This window comes from Oryzias latipes, chromosome 18 (genome assembly GCF_002234675.1).
Source record: "Oryzias latipes chromosome 18, ASM223467v1".
Lineage (NCBI taxonomy): Eukaryota > Metazoa > Chordata > Actinopteri > Beloniformes > Adrianichthyidae > Oryzias > Oryzias latipes.
Window position 1 is genome coordinate 22,644,165 of NC_019876.2, and position 20,959 is coordinate 22,665,123.

Here is a 20,959-nt window from a genome sequence, read left to right on the forward strand (position 1 = left end):
AGTATACACTGATCTGGCTACAGTGAGCACCATGGCAGATATGGAGCAACTCCGAAATACACATTCTGAGAAAACAGAAATCTGGATCGGTCTGTTCAAACAAACAGGCACCAACGTTACTTCACACTGGTCTCTGCCTGGACTGCAGTTCAATGAAAGTCAGGCAAAGTGGAAAGATAATGAACCAGATGGTGGTTTTACATCTGAGACCTGTGGGGCCATAGAAAAAATGACTGAGACACAGTGGGTGGACATGTCTTGTATGGGTCCAGCACCTTTCCTCTGCTATAATGGAAATAAGAAATGTGATTGCATTTGTGTCAGTTTAACATGTGATTAACTATGATACTATAGATAGATAGATAGACGTCTGCCTGTCTGTTTATCCATTTAACTAGTTTAAAACACGTAACATAAGAAGTGAAACATGAAAAACATTAACATGTCTAACACAAAGATTAAAGTTAAATTTTGGTTATTTTTATCTCTTCTACTCCACAGGAAGTAATAGCTCTGCTATTAAATATTATTTAGGAGATACAATGACCTGGTTTGATGCTTTGAGATATTGCAGAGAGAATCACACAGACCTGATCAGTGGACCACAGCTGAACGAGCTGCATAATAATCCCAAAGAGAAGATAATACAACTATATAATGGGAATAGTGAGAATAACTTAAGCTCACTATCACATTTTCACCACATTTTCATCGGACTGTTCAGAGACGCTTGGACCTGGTCAGATGGGAGCAGTTTCTCTTTCACATACTGGAATCTGAACTATGACAGTGAAAGTATAAAACATGACTGCAGCATTCGTAACAAGAACGGCATGTGGGAAACCAAACCATGTTCTGAGGAAAAACCCTTCTTCTGTTACACAGGTGATCATTTTTATCTTCAAAAGTAAACTCACTTTGATTTAAATCCTGTCTGCTATATAACCTCTCATCTCTAAACAAACACCTTTAATAGTTCTAATTTTAAACGAGATGCAAAAAAAAAAAACACAAAAGGAAGTTTAAACACTAACTCTCTGCACATTCTCATTGCAAAAACCTTACATGTGGAAAAGACTCAAACTACTTTTGTTGATTTAGTTTTAACACTTTTTTGGATCAAATATCTTAAGAAAATATAAATGTTTTCCATTGGGTCTTTTCTGTATAGGGATTATGTGCTTTCGTTTTGTTTTGGTTATTTTTTGAGTTGTTCCCCAACTTCCAGGTTCAGGTTGATCTTCCACAGTTATTTTCATTTCTGTCTTTTGCCCTCAGTGTATTTAAATGTCTGTTGTTCAGTAGTGATGGCGAAATTGATGCCTCGTGAAGCACTAAACAAGTTGGACACAACTGCGCCAGATGCAACAGCAAACTACAGCAACACAAAGTACAGTGGATGAGTGACAATGGAAAGAGAAGCAACATGTGGAACCATTTAACTTTACTAATAATAAAAAGTTAAGAGAATTTAACAAAAGAGTGTAGAGTCTGCATGAAAATTATTCCATACAGAACCGGCTCCACAATAGACCTGTACAGAAATCTGAGAATGAAGACAAATTTAAGAGGTTTTCACTCAAAATCTGACCACACATGGCCCCATTTCTTCTTTCCTTCACACAGATCAGTTGTCCTGGTCCCTCTGAAAAAGTAACCCCAAAGCATGATGTTTCCGCCCCCATTCTTTACAGCAGGGATGTAGTTCTGTAGATGCAACTCCGCAATTTTTTTCCCGAAACAAGGATGAGTAGAGTTCTTACAAAAAAGTTATATTTTTCTTCTGACCATAGGACATTCTCACAATCCTCTTCTGCATCATCCAAATGCTCTTTAGTAAACCTTTTTCTTGTGGCCAGTCTAAGGCACACCTGTGCAATAATCATGCTGTCTAATCAGCATCTTGATATGGCACACCTGCGAGGTGGGATGGATTGTCTTGTCAAAGGAGAAGTGCTCACTATCACAGAATAAGACAGATTTGTGAACAATATTTCAGAAAACTGGTTATTTTGTGTATGTGGAAAATGTTTCACATCTTTGAGTTCATACCATAAAAAATGGGAGCAATAACAAAAGTGTTGCGTTTATATTTTTGGTCAGTGTAGATTACCAGTTTAAACAGATGCCAGATAACGAGTGAAGGACAAAGGATCCTCTTACAGAAGTTACAGGTCTGTGAGGGGCTTGCTTGTTTGTAGGCGACCAAATGGTTATTTTCCATCATAATTTGCAAAAAAAAATTATTTTGATATTAGACAATTTGATTTCCCGGATTTCTTTTCATTTTGTTTCTCATAATTGAGGTATAGCTATGATGAAAATTACAGGACTCTCATGTTTTTAAGTGGGAGAAATTGTACAGTATGTGGTTGACTACTTTTTTGACCCACTGTATTTTGTACATCTTATCTGGAAGGCAGAAATAACAGCATAAACATAATTTACTGTAGTCGCTTGGGAGCCTAAAGAGACAGCCCTCTTTAGCAAGCCAATTCAAAAAGAGTCAGAACTCCCATCACTACAATAAACCAACACTGGCAAAAATGTTTGGTCTGTTAAAAAAGCCTGGGCAAAGTACCCCTTCTGTTCTGTTAAATTCGCACACCAAACAGTTCGACCATTGACAGACTGATAACTGGTTTGACCTCGTTTCCATCGGTCATGGGATTTGCAGTCTACTTGAAACACTAAGTGACACTTCCTGTTGAAAAATGCTGTGTTAAAAAGAATGTGGCCAGCTGGACATCTCTGGTTTTCAGTTTTACCTTGTCAGGTCATCAGTTCTTCTGTGGCACACCTTTTGGGTCTCCATGGTGGTGTCATGTTCTGAATGATTTATTAAATTGTTTAGTTTCCGTCACCAATCCCTTTCTCCTGCATGTCGGGTCTTACACCACCTGTTCCTGACAAGGTGAACTCAGACATTTTATTTATCACAAGGATTTGATTTCAGATTCTTGTTTGATTTTGATTTGATTGATCAACACCCATTCAATGGCTGCATGTTTTGTAGGAGGAGCCTGAAAATAATCTTAAAAATGTGTGTAGCAATGTCTGAATGTGACACTTTACATAGACTTTTTATTTGAAGTGACCACTTGACCACACATTGCTGAGGGCAGTGTTATCGCAGCTTTTGATTTTACTGTTTCGCCACTTCAAATATGGCAGACGGCTATCATACTGTTGTTTTTTTCTTCATCAGATCATGTGATCCTGATCAAAGAGAGCAGGACCTGGGAGGAGGCCTTATACTACTGCAGACATCACCACCATGACCTGGTCACCATCACTAACATGGATGAACAGATCTGGGTCCAGGAGAAAACCAAGAATGCCTCCTCTCCCTTTGTGTGGACTGGACTGCGCTACACCTGCACTCTGGGGTTCTGGTTCTGGGTCAGTGATGAGGTGGTCCACTACAAGAACTGGGCCTCACCTGGACAGGGGAATGAGTGTGACATGTCAGGAGCCATGGACACAGGAGGAGAACACAAGTGGTTCAAGAAACATGATGAGGAGAAGTTCAACTTTTTCTGTTCAAAGTAGAAATCTGCTCAATGATTACAGGCTTTTTATCAACTGAAATTATTGGTTTCAAATTAAATTTCTATATTTCTCAGAAAAAAATTGTTTGTTTACATTTGTAAACCTGCATATTATATTTTTTAGGTCATGGTCGTGTTACAAATTTTAAGTATATCTCCCATCTAACCCTTGTGCTATCCTATGGGGTCCAGATGGCCTGATCATTACATTGACGTGTTCTCCGTACCATGACAAAGGTGGATAAAGGTGGAAAGATTTCATGTAATCCATGGACACCAGTGAAGATCACAAATCATTGAAGAAAAAAGGTTTAGCGCACTGTCTAGTGGGTCTAGATGACCCAACTCCCAATGTTAAAGTGCCTAGGAAAGCACAAGGATTAAGGTTTGCAAAAGATTCTGTGTAAATAACGCTTTCTGAAATTTTTAAAAACCAAACTGTTCATTTTTTTTCATATATTTTTTTTAATCCCTAACCTTTATAAAACTTGTTATAGTTTTTTACTTAAAACGGAGTACATACATTTGCCAAGATTTTAAAAGGGTCAGTTTTGTTATAGGATGAGAAGTGGATGAAGGTGGAAAGATTTCATGTAATCCATGGATACCAGTGAAGATCACAAATCACTGAAGAAAAAAGGTTCAGAGCACTGTCTAGTGGGTCTAGATGACCCAACTCCCGATATTAAAGTGCCTAGGATAGCACAAGGGTTACGGAAAGGGAAGAAAATTTCCGCATAGCAGCAGAAAGGCAAATGAACTGCATTACTGAACAATAGAGAAAGAAAAACCAAAAAGAGCATAGAAATTACAACAGAGCAAAACCACAAGAAGAGCAAATCCAAATGCAAACATGAAAGAATCAATAAGGGAACTCACAGGAAACAAATACAGTCTGACACTGACAACTGAAATCTTGAAGTTCTGAAGTATGAGCACTGACATTCTCCCTTAGAAAATTCTAACAAACTGTCAATTTTCAAATATTGCATTTGCTCAAATGACCACTGGAGGGTGGTTTCAGAAGGAAGCAATTCTCAAATGTCTTCATGTTAATAGGTCGAAGCTGAAACCAAAAAGAACCTTTCAGTGAAGTCTGGTTTCAAAAATCATTTATTATGAGACTTTCCTTTTTTAAGGTTAAAACTGTGTGTGTGTGTGTGTGTGTGGGTGTGTGTGTGTGTGTGTGTGTGTGTGTGTCTGTGTGGTGTGGTGGTGGGGTCTTTCTGTCTCTTACTGTCTCAATAATCTAACAAATACAGCATTGTTATCTTTGTTGTTTACCTTTATTCAATTAAAATATGTTCATTAAATTAACCAAGCTAAAGCGGCCTAATTTCTTTATTAAGGTGTATTCAGACTGGTCAAATTTGGTTCGCTTTAAATCCACTAGAAATCATTTCCCAGATAATCCAAAACAAATTTTTAGTCTGAATACACCCAAGTGGTTCCTGGTCCCAGACTCTTGGACCCATTCTTCAAGGCAGTCTTGTTTAATTTCCAGTTGGAATAAGCTTTAGTTAGTTCTAAGATTCCTCAGTCTGAATACAATCTGACCTCGAAGCAGAGCAGCTGAACCAAAACTGTAGCTGATGTAAACAGATTAGGAATGAAAGAACCAAAGAGTCACAGACAAATGTAAAGCAATGTTTGTTGTGTTATCAAACAGAAAAAAGGTCCAACTGTTTATTTGTTAGAACATTTATTTTAACACAGCTAAAAACACTTCTTACATTTTTTTATGTGTCTCGTTAGGTGGAACGTGCTCAAAGCCCCCTGTAACATCATCCTAAAAGCTACCTTGTATTTTCTTAAAGAATTTTCTTAAAAATAATGTCATAACATCACAATGATGAGACACAGCAACTTACTTAAATGTGGTCAGATGAATGTAGGCTCATTAAAATAGTTTTTGACGTGATACACATCGTCAAGAAAGCAGTGAGAAGCAATCTATATGTCATAAACAAGGAGATGTCGGCTATGAAGGTACGCTGACCAAGAAATAAGTAAAAAGTGTTTTACCTGGCATTGATAAACACGTTCAAAACTGGTCTGCAAAATATAAACTTTGAACAAGTGAACTGTACTGTCAAAGATTGCACAACGCAAGACTTCCATTATTTCTGTCTCTAGCTGCTTTGCTCCACCCTCATAAGTCCTTTGCCAATGTGTGAAAATATTTTTGGGCACATGGTTTTGTTTACAAGCTTTGGTTCCAAACAGGAAAGCCCTCTTGATGGCAGTCTGAATACAGACCAAACAGAAGGGTCAGGATTTGAACCGGAACAATTATTCGGACTCTGTCCAGACCAAATGATTTTTTAAGTCTGAATAATCACTTAGAAATGTATGTATAATAGAGATAAGCAGTGATGCTCTAAAAGCCCAGCTCTGATTTTCTGGTTTAATATTAATCCCAGCCACTGTGGGTCAAAGGCGAAGTTCATCCTAGAGCAATTCCCTCAGTCCCTTTACAGGGCTTTTATTATTTCATATCTAAATAAATCACACAACAGGAGGAACATACATTTTCTCACAAACGTATCTAAGAATGTATAGAAAATTGCAGTGATGGGAAAAGTCAATGTTATTATTTGAGTTTGGTTCATATTTTCATACCAAATGATTCATTGAAATGTTGGCTGTTTCTACAGTTTAATTCACTCATATTTATATTGTCTATAGGTAATCATAGGTATTGTATGACCAGTTCTAAATCCTTGTATGTACACCTGTACATTAGGAGAGTAAATATTGTATTGTTTTGACCATAAGGCATACTTAAAAGTCGTACATTTTCTCCAAAATGTATGGTGCGACCTATGGTGCTGTGCGCCTACTGTGTTGTTGTGGGACTTCGGTAAAGAGGATGCAGTAGAGGACAGTATGAGAACCGTGAGGTGGGAAGTGTGGACGTGAAAGAAGACACCCCCCCAAATAGTACAAAGTGCAGTTGTGAGCATGATGCAGAACAACATGGTTTTGGAAACCCTGAAAATTCCACCTCCAAAGAGACACGCAGGTGTTTAAAAGCACAGTTTAAACTGCAAGCTATCAGTTACGCGGAGGAACATGGGAATCCAGCAGCTGCGAGATAATTCCAGATTAATGAATCCATGGTTTGCAAGTAGATGAAGATGGAAAATGAACTCCGGCAAGTCAAGAAGACGCAGCTGAGTTTCCACAAAAACAAGGCGAGGTGGCTCGAGTTCGAAGACCGACTCAAGCGATGGATTAACGATCACAGAAAAGCTGGGAGAAGCGTTCCACTGAAGGCAGTCACGCTTGCAGAGGAAATGATAATTGATCATTTTCAAGGAGGTTCGTCTTGGTGCTTTCGTTTTATGAAACACCGTCATCTTTCCATCCAGCAAGGACTACGGTGGCGCAGCAACTTCCAGCGGACTAAAAACGAAAAGCTGTCCATCTTCCGCTCCTACTCAGTGAAAAGATAGCGGGCAAACACACCCAGTCCAGCCGCATCACCAACATGGATGAGGTGCCGCTCACTTTTGACATCCCGGGGAGTCACACTGTCGAATGGCGAACACAGTTTTATTGACACTGGAAGGCAGTGCCAGGCGAGGTATGCCACAGTTTGTGAATGGATTGTAGATGCTTGGGCTAACGTGTTTGCTTGCAGAGGATGACGATGAACATTATCCTTAAAAGACCGGAAACCTAATTAAGAAGAAAAAAAAGACGCCTCAGCCTCGTACAAGCCTGTCCGTGAAAACATTATCTAACATTAAACCGGCCTGTTGCCTGAAAAATATTGGGGATTGCTGTTCTAAACCAAAAGTGTTAATCCATTCTCCCTCTAAGTAGAAATATGAACACTGCTGAAAACTGTAAAAGGAGCTAGAGAACACACAGGCAAAGCTGTAATGAATTAGAGAGGGCAATCCAAAACAGTCCAAACACAGATGGAAGGGTTAACAAAATCTTTATTAAAAAAAACAAAAAATATAATGTCCAATCTCCACCAAAGTAAAACAGCCGTTGCCTGGAAAATGACAAGAGTCTATGCCAGTGGTGTCCAAATTATTTAAGGGCCCACCATTTGGCCTGACATTATCATTATCTCTAACTATTTTAGTAACATTATATTTACATAAATTAACAATTTTTTGCATTTCCATAGTTTCCATTTCTTCCCAGAGAACAAATGCATTAAAATATGTTTCTACCAAAATCGTGATCAGTTTGTCCATTTTTTGCATCGTTTATTCTCAGTTAGCTTGTCGTAGATAGCATGTGTCATCTGGCAGTGCATCTTGATGGTGAATATATAATCGTCAGTGGCGGCTGCTGGTCTGTCAGAGAGGGGAAGCTCATTTTCGGCCTACATCATAAAATTGCCTTTTATTTAAAAGTAAATTCTGCCCTACGTTCCTTTTCAAGAAAACTGTGACCCTGTCGTAGTACAATAGGGTCATAGTAATATAATTTAAAGCAATATAACAAAATATAATCACAGCAATATAATTTAAAATTTTTTGGACGGAGCTTTTTAAAAAAGGATCACGACTTATTTTATGTGGGCTTTCCTTATAAAAATCAATTTTTATTTAATTTTTTAAAACTCTGTTTTATTTATTGTAGGAAAGAAATCTTCCGCTTTTAGATCTTTCCATCCGTGCGTGTTCTGGAGTCGAGAGTGGTAAAGCAAACCAAGGATTCCACCGGATTAAAAATACAAGAAAGTTTATTGCCCTGACAATAGTTCTAACACAGATTAAAGACATTGTTGCAGATATGTGGACTCTCAAGTCAAAAGACCTACAGACGCACAAGTTACATGCGAATTACTCATAGGTTTTCCTGAGATCACTAAAAAAGTTTCAAAACAGTCTTTTTAACATGTGTTGACACTCCTCCTCTGGTCGCTCTGATTCGTCAGCTGATAGCCCGCCTGCTATCACCGGCCAATAGATGAAGGTTGCCAACTTCAGATCCGCTCCGCCTCTCCGGGGCCCATTTTACTGGCGCACACAGTCCGATGATCAAAAGAGGCTCCATCAATCATTCCTGGATAACCTTATGTTCCATTACCTGCATCCAGGGTGAATGTCGGCTCCAACCTCCACATGAGAACACGAATTTGAACACTTTCCCAAGGATAAGATGTTCAACCCAGATGGGAGAGATGTAGTCCATGACATATTTATTGCGTCTCTGGAAACTTCTAGATTTGCACAAAGAAATCCAAGTTGCTACTGCAACTACAAAGCACAGGTGAAGGTCACTGGAGAATAAGTCCTAAAAGAGTTCAAAATGAGTTCACTTTACACTAAAGATAAAACTGCAATATATTAAAAAATAATATATAAAAACATACATTTTCTATATTATTCATATTTGTTCAATTATGTTTATTGCTACACAAAAAACAAATATATAAACATATTTTTAGAATGAATGATTTAATAATTAATGACGGACTCAAGGCCCAAATGACAAGAACATAAAAATAAATAGAACCAACATTCGTTAATAGAGCATATAAAAATGCTACGATCAATAGCTATAAGAACCAGGCAAAATACAAATTATAAACTTAAAATCTGAAGGACTATTTTTTTGCTTATTGATTTGCGTAAATCCATCCAACGTCACTGTCCTCTAGTCCAGTGTTTTTCAACCAGTGTGCCGCGGCACACTAGTGTGCCATGGGAAATAGCCCTTATAAACTATTTTAACAACATTTTACATCTCCAGGATTTCAGTTCTTTGTTTATCCCTACAGGCCCTGATAGAACAATATGAAATTGGGAATATGATCGTAAAATACTTCATTCTTTGTGTTTATTTGATTCTATTAAATACATTTTGATAAGGATGACGGTACCGCAATTTAGCCGCAGCTTCAGCTGTGTTAGGAAAAGTTCCGCCCCTTTAACTGTCTCCACCAATCATTCTTGGGATCTTAATCACATGTCATCAGTCTGACCAATCAGAAGTGGTTAAAGTTTTCGCTTCCTTGTTCTGAATTCTGCTGAAAAAGTCTCTCGGTTCTAAGAAAAATACCAGCTAATGCTCGTCTTTAGCGGTGTAGCTTTCCACAGAATCCGGTGTCGGACCGTGGAACAAGTGAACAAAACAATGAAGCTCAGAGACGCTAGTCTCTCTGCGTTCGGCGGATTATAGAACTACATCTCCCATGATGCATTTGGTTAAAGTGACAGTGTGAGCATCTGGGCGCACGACTATCTCCTCTTAACGTCGTGAAACCACAACGACCACAAATCAAACAGTTTTTAAATCTTTTAACTGAACTTTTATTACATCTTAAAAAAACAGCTGCAGCTTCCAGCTTTTTCTGCCACAATTATCACAAAAATGCATGTGAGATCATGAAGGGACTGTGGATCAATAAAAACCGAGTTTCTCCTTTTTCTTTTTTTTTTGAATGCCGGTGTGCAGCGGGATTTTTGTCAAGGTTGAAGTGTGCCGTGGCTCAAAAAAGGTTGAAAAACACTGCTCTAGTCCACAGACATCAACAGGAACAGAAAGACAGGCGGCAACTCCAAACTGCATAGTAGGAGCGCCCCCTGGTGGCTCATGCACACGACCCCATATTTTATTTATTTATGTTTTTTTCTAGAACTTTATTGATCACAATGATCCAATAAAAAAAGTGAAAAAGACAAACAAAAAAGGAATAAGTAGCTAGTAGCTGCCGTTAGCTTCCGAATTGGCATCAGCCGGAGCCGCAGATGAGCTGCTCTGTCTGAGTCGTGTTACCGTTTGCTCCAGGGAGACTCACCAAACAGCATGAGCAGCACGCAGACCAGCGTGGCCACGATGACCAGCAGCGTGAGGCCGACGTTCTGGTCCGCGATGGGACTGAGCGCGAAAAGCTTCAGTGATTCCTTATAATACAGAATCGCTGTGAGTCAAAAGGAGATGCAGTTATTTGACTGACCATATTATTGATTTTATGGAAGGAGTCTGCGGGCAGTTGGAAATTTAAAAAAGGGCCACATTTAATAAAGTTTGGCCTCAATTACAAAAGGGGTTTATTCAGACATACCTTTGGTTTGTCTGAAGATGAATAACCCCTCTTGTTAAAATAAAATATGTCCAACACAAGAGGCCCTCAGCTCTCATCTGTTTGCCTAGCTGTTGGACAGGACAAGTTAAAAAAAAAAATAAATAAAAAAAAAAAAAAATAAAAAAAAATAAATAAATAAATAAATAAATAAAAAAGGGCCACATTTGGCCCACAAGGCACACTTTGGACATTTTCAGTGTTAAGTTTGATGTGATTTAACTTTATAAAGCTCCCAGTCCCAACAGATAATCATTGAGTCTAAGGCTCTGTAAGAACTCAAAGACTACAAGGATTTCAGAGACGAGTGTTTACGCAGAATAAGCAGCAGATCTCCTCAGACTGTTGCAAAGTCAAAGAGTTGAAGCTGGTCCCTCATGCCTGAAGTATGAGGGGGAACCTAGTCATCGCAGGGATTCTAGGCCAGACTGGGCAAGATCGGATTCACTCGATTGGCCCAAGAGCCCAGCACATTTTTTATCCTTTGCCGGATACTGGTGACTCCTGGTGACGCCGGGCGAGTTACGCCACACTTTGTGAATGGATTTGCAGATGCTTATGATAAAGTGTGTCCTTGCACTGGTCTTCGAGCTTTGGCAAGCGGCATCATTCATGAGGAGCTGCACGGCAACGAGACGGGAACCTGGCATGTGTGATAGAAATTTAGGCCAGGTGTTCGTTTCAGATACAGAAGATGAGGAAGTTGATGGATTTTGAATGCTGATTGATGAGTGAAAAAATAAAATATAAATCACAACCAACTCAGTTTTTCTCCGGCTGACTTTTTTCAAACACACACTTACATGATTAATGTTTTACAGGTATGTTTTAACGTGCCTGCGCCTTAAAACCTAACACCTTTTGTGTGTGTTAAAAACATAGATAAAGAAAAAGCACCTATAACCGAAACTGCGTCCTATGGTCATGAAAATACGGTTACCGCTCTTTGCCTCATTTAATTTTTTTCGCCTCTTAAAGCACACTCAAATTCATCACACCCAATTTTTTTTGTATTAAAAAGAATAATTATGATAAACTAATTTGGCAGAGTGGGCGTGCTGTTCCTGACACATAAGTAACTGCCAATCACCTGCGCGGGTGCCGAAAAAAGTAAGAACACATTTTCACATTCACAAAATGGCAAAATGCAGAGCTAAACAAAAATATGAAGAGGAACACAGGATATTTTTGGAAGAATGGGAAGATTCGTACTTTTTTTTGAACGGAAGGGAAAGTCGCTTATTATGCAGTAACACCATATCACATTTCAAAGCTTCAAATCTTCAGGGTCATTTTAGCACACGCCATGCTAATGTTGACAAAGAATTTCCCAAAGGCACTGTTCCATACAACGAAGGGGAGTTTTTGAAAAAGTGTTTTGTGGATTTAATAGAAACTCTTGCTCCAGATAATAAAAAACTCAAAGACTCCATCGCCGATCTACAGCTGTCACGACACACAGTTGAAACCAGAATATCCGACATCAATGATTCGCTTCAATCGGATCTACATACAGACCTGAACACGTCTGCTTATTTTAGTGTCGCATTGGACGAGTCATGCGACATACAGGACAAGCCACAGCTGGTAATATTTGCACGGATAGTTTCTGAGGACTAAGTTGTTAAAGAAGAGTTTCTTGACATTGTGCCATTAAATGACAGAAATCGTGGCATTGATGTAAAAGAAGCAATTACTGAAGTATTCAAAAAAGCTAACTTGTCTTTGGAAAAGCTCACTGCAATAGCCACAGATGGAGCGCCATCAATGGTTGCTTCTGTGAATGGTCTTGTGGGCCTATGAATTTTGGAATTTCCACTGCATCATCCACCGGGAGCCACTCGTGTCCAAAACACTTAATTTAGACCATATCATGAAGCCTGTGATAGAGATTGGGAAATACATCCGTACGCACGCCCTTAATCACAGGCAGTTCAAAAATCTCATTGCTGAACTTGACGCAGATTTGCCTGGTGACCTGCCACTGCACTGCTCTGTGAGATGGCTCTCAAGAGGTAGAGTAGTGTCATGCTTTTTGGAGCTTTTGGAAGCAGTAAAAGTGTTCATGGCAGAAAAGAACAAAACATATTCCATGATTTCAGACCCCAACTGGCTTCTGGATTTGGCTTTTTTAGTGGACATGTTTTCACACCTGGATAAACTAAACCAGGATCTGCAGGGGAAATTAAAAACTCTTCCTGATCTGACACAAAGTGTATTCTCCTTTATGAACAAGTTGAAGCTTTTCAAAGTGCACATTCAAAATGGCAGTCTAACCCACTTTCCTTCTTTGCGGATTGCACAGCAGAAGGCTGCCGTCAAATGAACACAGCGCAGTACGTGACACTGCTTACACAACTGGACAGAAACTTTACTTTGCGGTTTGAGGACCTGCAGTGGAAACGACCACAGATAACTCTTCTTATCGACCCTTTTAATGCAGAGACTGACTGCCTGAGATCCCCGCTTGTCACTGATGAGGCAGCGAGTGAACTGGAGATAATTGAGCTACGCGAGGACGACAGACTGAAATCTGTTTTGAAAGAAGGTCTTGTTGTGTTTTGGAGAACTGTGCCAATGGAAAAATACCCGTGTGTAAAAAGAGCCGCTCTGAAGCTGCTGTCGATGTTCTCCTCAACATATGTCTGCGAATCCCTGTTTTATACCCTGAAACACAGGAAATCAAGTCATCGGTCCATTCTGACTGACACTCACATGAAGGAACTGCTTACAGTGGCTACAATAGAATATCAACCTGATCTGCAGAGGATTGCAAGAAACAAGAGATGCCAGAAATCCCACTAAGATCATCATCCATCACTCCAGCAAGGTAAGAAAGTCTGAGATGTTGTTTGGAAAACACACCTGACTGAGCATGCTGGTGTGAATATTTTAACATTCCATCAATTATCAGTTTTTCATGCAAATAGTCAATTTATAGGTTTTTTTTAATAAAGAGAAAAAGAACAGTTATAAAAGTAAAACATTTTTACTGTAGGTCAAAATTAAATTTATGCTACACACAACTGAAATGAAGGGTGTCTGTCCTCCAGGGTAGTTGCTGTGTTAACTCTGGCTAAGCTGCATTTGATGTGTGTATTGAGGGTGGACACTTTCCTTGAAATAAACACAAGTACAATACTTGCTGTTGTGTTGTAGGGAGAGGAGTGTGTTATGGAAAATAATATGGCTTTAATTGCGTGTTTGTGTGTGTGTGTGTGTGTGTGTCCTTTACAGAAGCCTCCACCACACCACGTGACTTGACTTCACCTCCTGCAGGAGATGACTGCGGCCTCCTTCCCTCCTCTAATCACCAGGCTGGGCGGGAGGCTTTAAAAGCCTCAAGCAACCCCTGTTCCAGTGGCAGCTGAATTCCTGGGAGGAATCCGTTTAATCAGCTGGCCCCTGTTGTTGGACTTGGCATTAGAAGCCTGTGGTAACTGCCCGGTTTTCACCTCTGCATGTGATCTTTGTTTTTTGGTTATGTTTTGTGTCTTGGTGATGTCCCTTTAGTTTAAGTTCCACTTTGGTTTTGTTATTTATTGCAATATTGCCTGAGCATTTAAGTGTGTTATCTTCTTTTGACCTTTGCAAATGTCACTTAAATAAACAGCTGCACTGGCAGCCTTTAAACCCTACTGGCTTTAATATTATTGTCTTTATGTTACCTATTTTCTACCTCCCTTGGGATGGGATGGGATGTAACAGTGTGTGTATGTCTGGCAAGTCAGTGTGTGGTGTGGCTCTTTGACTCTCACAGTTAAAAATTTTGGCTCTTTGTGTCAAACTTGTTCACCACCCTAGGTCTAGTGGGTCTAGATGACCCAACTCCCAATGTTACAGTGCCTAGGATTGCACAAGGGTTACATGACAACTTGTGGCCAGACTGTTTGGTTTACACCTATGACTTTGGTAATACCAAATTGTATTAACAAACAATGTCAAAGTCAGGAACAAGATAGCCATTTGTAACTGTTCATCATAACCACTCATCCCCCTGAAATAAAACAAAGCTTAAGTGACATAATCACTGAGCTGGTAGGTGGCAGAACATGCCAGCGACCATGCCGGTGCCTCAGAGGTTAAAGGAAAGGAGTAAAATAGGGCAAATACAACTCCTCAGGCTGTAAAGAACTGCCACGAGTCTCTGCAACAATGGTAGATGAGACTGGGGAGAAGTGAATGGCATTCCGCAAGTTGCCATCCGAGAGTTTGAAGGTCCTTTCTGTGCTAAAACTTGAGGCGGCTGCGTGAACTTGGAACGGCCCTTCTTTACAAAACTGGATTTTGGACCCACATGGAAAGCTGGCAATTTGTGCAGTACGGCGCTTATCTGTGTACTGTTTAATCTTAACTTCGGGTCGTGCTACAATATTGCTCAAGGCCCCAAATTTAATCTGAGGAGATGCGTGTGGAGGAGCCAAGTTTTTATATCAAGTTTGGTGCGAACAGGACGGCCATGCAGCAGCTCGGCTGGGGAGACTAACGTTATTGCAGGAGGAGAAGCCCGATAAGCAATCAGAATCAAAATCAGAATAACTTTATTGATCCCACACGTGGGAAATTTGTTCGTTACCATAGCAAGAGTTCGTCACCATAGCACAGTGAAAAAAAATACTAAGAATAATATAAAAAAAAAAAAAAAAACAAGAACAAAGAAAATGTAGCATAAATGCAAACAACAAGGTGGTATAATTTAAAAAGCTATTTGCAGAACAGTGCAGGTAAAAAGATGTGCAAAAGAATTGTGCAAAAAAGAGAAAAAATGTGCAAAGGTTATCTGTTGCATTGTGAGTTATTGTACAGGGTTACTGTATTGGGTATGAAGGATTTCTGGTACCGGGCAGTTTTGGAGCAAAGCTGTCTGAGCCTCTTAGAGAAGGAGCTCCGCTGTTTGTCCAGAGATTCATGGTCAGCCACAGCTGACAGCTAGCACTCATTGTGAGAAGAAAAGAAAAACTGCGGGGCTTGCATGGAAATAGCTGTAAGCGCCCTGCACCAGCATTGATAGTGAGAGTTTTTTTCTTCTGCTGCAAATGTGCTGGATGAAAAAATCAACAGTTAACCTGTCGGAAAGCAGAGATGCTACTAGCAAGGAAAAATCTCTCATTGATCCATCCACACAATAAAAAAACAGAAAATTAAATGTTATAGTAGTGATTCATTTCTTGTCATTATGGTTTGTAAAATGCTTGCATGCCTTTGTTTTTGAAAATTTTATTTCTATGAACTATGATTAATTTGCAGATCAGTTAAAAACAATTATAAATTTGCACTTCAGTTTCAAACAGCAACAATTTTTGCACTTTAAGGTTAAATTATGTCTTTTGCACGGTATTATATCGGGCATTATTTGTATTAAAAATTTACTTGTTACGTTGGTGTTTAAGTTGAATTCTTAGTATTTGTTCTGACCAAAACTGAAGTAGGCCCAAATGTTGCAAAAACGTGACTGTTTATTTTTTAAGATTTTCTTCTTAAACGTTTGTTCTGCCTTAACTTGTAACATTAGGGATGATTCGTGTGTCTGTCTGCTCTGCTGTAACATGAAGGTTTTGTTGTGTTTTGCTGTTGCTGCAGCTGCTCTGCTGCTGCCATGACATGCTAATGGGGCAAATAACTGCAGATTGACCATTACTTTAATAATCATTTGTGGCAGCCTAAACATTTTCAAAATGTTTTTTCACCAGTTAACTGGGGATTTCGGGGTTAATTTTGAGATTGCATGTATGAAGTTTATTTTTTATTTTATTTACAAATGTTGGTGTCAGGTGGGGAGGGCTGTGGTAGCGTGAAGGACCCAAAATGCAGAGACGGGAGCACACAGTTCCAGGCCAAGGGATTTATTATCTTAACAAAAAGCGCTGCTAAGCAGGGAAACAAAAACAAAAACTCACTGTGGGCATAGCATGATAAACAGGGCAGAAGACGTACATGGAAGCAACATTAATGACGTTAATGGACCAGCCAAAGACGAAAGGCAGAGACAAGACTTATACAGACAGGGCAGACAAGACACAGGCGAACATGATCAGGACAGATTGGGACAAAGGAAGTAAAACTCAAGAACATGACAAGACAGGAAACCTTTCAAAATAAAACAGGAAACAGAACTCAAACATGACAAACCAAAACGGAAAGCAAAAACCAATACAAAAGAAACTCCAACCATGACAGTTGGGTTATAATATTAGTCAATAGAATTTTCATAAATTTGCAGGTAGTTTCAAAGATAAATATTTACCATTTACTATAACTCTATGATGAAAACATAATTTAAAATGTCATAACTAAAAATGTGCCAATCCAAGGATTGAAGACAGCAAGCATCACCTAATGTTTTATCTCTGAAATAAAGATCAATATAGAGCACGACCATTTACATTTCCAATTCATACATTTTTTTTTATAAGGCCTGTATTGCAGACAAGGAGCTGATAGAACAATGCAAGGCACTAGGCGACATACTGCATTTTGAAGGGAACTGGGAATTGGACAGTAGACAGCTTTATGCTCTATGGGGGGCAGGGGGGGGGCTTGGTAGGGTCTCGCACAGGGAGTAATTCAGGGTAGAACCGCCACTGATCCCAGCGCACCACTCTGTTGGTTCCTCGATGGCCTCAATCACTCCCATATTCTCCTTTGTTTCTAACTCTGCCTTTACTTTGTCATATAAGGGCAAAGGGACTCGTCTGGGCAGCGACAAGGCATAAGGTTTAGCACCTTCTTTGAGTTTTATCTTGTACTCCCCCTTTAGGAGGCCCAGCCCTGTGAACACTCTGGGGTACAGTAAAAACGACATTGAATTCGTGACGAAAACAGAATACTTACATGAATGACTTTTACATTGAATGCAATGGATATAGGCAAAAACAGAGATTCACAAATGCCTTCTCATGAACAATCTAAACACTATTTTAGAGAGAGGAAGGGGGACAGAAAAATTCTGCAATCATTTTACATCTTGATTGTGAAAAATCCTAATTTACAGCAGAATATTAAGCTTGAACATGGGCTTTCATTCAAAGCTAAAAATATGCATTTGAAAAATAAAGGCTGTTTTTTTTTCCTAAAACACGCAAAGTAACAAAAAATATGCTGTTATTTTACTATTTAACCTTACTAACGGCAGCCCATATTAGAAAGACATAAAGTACAAAAATGTTAAGTCTTGCAGTGACATGCTTCAAACAGTAGAGAGCCCTGCAGCCCAAAGATTCGCACCTGCTCCTTCAAAAATAATAAGGATGTTTGTAGTTCAGTTTTCAAAAGTCCATTTACTTTTTTCGTTTTTGTCAATTGTGAAACTAGTACACTAATTTTAATTGTTACATTTTGGGAATTAAATCTTGAGGCAGCTTTATTCAATATCTGTTACTTCGTGTTAATCACAAAGAACAGGACAGAAGTGACAAAGACTACAATTCTGCCAATATTTTACACACAAATCAAAACAAGGCATTATTTGTATGATGTGTTTAAAGTAAAAGATCAGAAAATAACAATCTACAGAACTAACTGCACCAAATCCAACAAACTAGTAAATAAATGACCTGTCATCAGTGAACTGATTTCTACTTTGAACAGAAAAAGTTGAACTTCTCCTCATCATGTTTCTTGAACCACTTGTGTTCTCCTCCTGTCTCCATGGCTCCTGACATGTCACACTCATTCACCTGTTCAGGTGAGTCCCAGTTCTTGTAGTGGACCACCTCATCACTGACCCAGAACCAGAACCCCAGAGAGCAGGTGTAGCGCAGTCCAGTCCACACAAAGGGAGAGGAGGCATTCTTGGTTTTCTCCTGGACCCATCTCTGTTCATCCATGTTAGTGATGGTGACCAGGTCATGGTGGTGATGTCTGCAGTAGTATAAAGCCTCCTCCCAGGTCCTGCTCTCTTTGATCAGGATCACATGATCTGATGAAAGGTAAACGGGAAGAAATTGCAGTTTAAAGGCTTAAAAAACATGTTTTTATTTATGTTAAAATTTTAATAATGAAGAAAACAGAGAACATAAAAAGTCTTCAACTCTAAGACAATAAAGTCTGTCAGTTTCATGGAGATTATGTAAATAATAATTAGGTTTACAGATTAGATTAGGTTTAACTATTTTGTCACTGCACTTGTGTGTACGTCAAAAATATACCAGAGAAGATCTCACCATCATAACAAATGAAATGTTTTTCTTGATCACATCCATCTGTGCTCCACATTCCTTTGTTTGTTAAAACAGCACAACTTTTATCCCTGTCACTCTGTGGATCCCAGTATCTGAAGGAGAAGCTGCTTTCATCTGACCACGCCCACATGTCACTGAACAGACCAATGAAAACACGGGGTATGTTTTGGTCATGCAGCTTCTCCCTAGTCTCACTATACAGGCTTTGGTTCAACTGATCCAGCTGCTGTCGTCCACTGATCAGGTCTGTGTGATTCTCTCTGCAGTAACGCTGAGCGTTGGTCCAGTTCAGAGGCGTCTCTATTAGATGGAATTTCTGAGTTGGATTAGTTTCTGTGGAACAAACACAGAAACATCATGTTTGCACAGGGATTTTCAGCTGTTTTAGTAAACAATAACTGTTGTTTTTCACAAAAAAACTGGACACGACTGTGTTTGATTCTGATGATTTGGAAAAAAAAGATAACTTAACTCACCATTGTAGCAGATAAAACGTTGGTCCATGGTGCAGTACTGGTAATCATCAACCCAGGTCAAGTTCTCCCTTAAAAATACACACAGCTCACTTTCATGATTATTTGGTTCACCATAACTCCAATATGCCTCCTCCTTAATGAAGCTCAGTCCAGGTAGAGACCAGTGCCATGTTTCTTTGCTGTTTGTGTATTTTTTCAAACCAATCCAAGCTGGTCTTTGTTTTGCTGTTTGATTAAGTTTCTTAACATCAGTCATGTTGGTCACTGTGGCCAAGTCAGTGTGATTCTTCCTGCAGTATTTCTGAGCTTCAGTCCAATTCTTTGGGCTCTCAATGTATTTATATTCATACACGTAACATTTAATAAAATACAGCTGACCTGAAACAAACAAACAAACAACATGTTGAGATTATTATTTATGAAGCTTTGTGTTGATTTCAGCTACAGCCTCCAACAGTAAAGCTGCTGCTGTCCACATACCCATCAGAGGGATCAGGATCAGACTCCACTGCATCTTTGCTTCGTCCGCTCAAACTCTTCTTTAACTTCAACTCTGAATGTATGCAGGATGAAGAATCCTGTTTAAACTCTGCAGAAACTCTCTCACAGGTATTTTTCACACAATGAAATCCAAAAACTTTATCTATTTCAATTGTAAAAAAAAAAAATGTTAGTCTTTTATTAAAACAACAACAAGAAAAAAAAAACACTGATAATAAATCCTTATATGTAAATCTTTAGAGTAACTTGAAGGATAAACTGACCGTGGGTGATGTCCTCACTGTGATGATGAACCTTCTGTCTTCAGTCTGATGTGCTGCAGCAGAAAAGACTGCAGTGAGCCACTGATGTGTCTGCATTTGAATATTCAAAAGGGAAAAAGTTTCCATTTGATGCAAACACAGTTTTCACAAACTGAATTCTTGTTTCTGTTGGAAACAAGAATCTGTTTTTGGACAAAGAGAACCAGCAAACAGAGCTGCAGCCAGAAGACATGCAAATATTTGCTTCTTCCTGTTTGAGGTCAGAGCTTTGGGTGAAATTTACATGATGGTGAACTTGCAAACTTTAAAGCCATATGCAAAAAAAAGTGCTTTTCCTATTCTTGATGGATGGAATCACCTCACTCTCAAACTTGAATACTTAATGGAGCAGAAAAAAACCCTGCAGAGCCTGAATCTTAGTCTCAAATGACAGTTTGGAAAGACAAAGAATCATGTTTTGTTGCAATGAAGACAAAATGAACTTTTTCCGTCCTAGTTTTGCATGCTAAAGAACAGCAGTCAACTCAAACCTTCTGGCACTTTTCAGGTCTCTCCATGTTTTTCCGGGTCTTTCCAGGATCCACCAGCCTGCATTGAAGCTGAGTTTCACAGAGCCTAAGATTCTCGCCCATATCATCCTCACCTCACCTCACCTACTGTCCTCACCGAGCTGTCTTAGTCAGAATTTTTAATCCAGGGTATGTAAACAAAATAATGACTATTTTAAAATGGTGGTTTGTTGTAATAAGTCAGTTTTTTCAAGTATCAACTAAAACATAAAGCTCAACCTCATGGGGATAAAGAAGAAAAGGTTTATCTTCAATGGACTTTAGCAAATGTATCTTTTTAATAGCCACATTAATACATATTAATTAAAACAATCAAAAAACGTTTTCATTGTATTTTTTCTTTCTTTTTTTTCTACTTATCT

At 39.1% G+C, this 20,959-nt stretch overlaps 2 protein-coding genes across 2 annotated transcripts; one reads left to right on the forward strand and one right to left on the reverse strand.

The window, feature by feature from the left end:
* Nucleotides 1–506: 506 nt before the first annotated feature.
* Nucleotides 507–3,760, forward strand: LOC105356460 (C-type mannose receptor 2-like). Its single transcript, XM_023966273.1, has 2 exons — nucleotides 507–885; nucleotides 3,209–3,760. Exons 1-2 carry the CDS (start codon nucleotides 543–545, stop codon nucleotides 3,550–3,552), a joined length of 687 nt encoding a protein of 228 aa, XP_023822041.1. The 5' UTR covers nucleotides 507–542; the 3' UTR covers nucleotides 3,553–3,760.
* Nucleotides 3,761–17,209: 13,449 nt separating this feature from the next.
* On the reverse strand, nucleotides 17,210–19,627 carry LOC110017066 (C-type mannose receptor 2-like). Its single transcript, XM_020711561.2, has 3 exons — nucleotides 19,265–19,627; nucleotides 18,771–19,121; nucleotides 17,210–18,526 (listed from the first exon to the last, which is right to left on the reverse strand). Exons 1-3 carry the CDS (start codon nucleotides 19,518–19,520, stop codon nucleotides 18,183–18,185), a joined length of 951 nt encoding a protein of 316 aa, XP_020567220.1. The 5' UTR covers nucleotides 19,521–19,627; the 3' UTR covers nucleotides 17,210–18,182.
* Nucleotides 19,628–20,959: the final 1,332 nt, after the last annotated feature.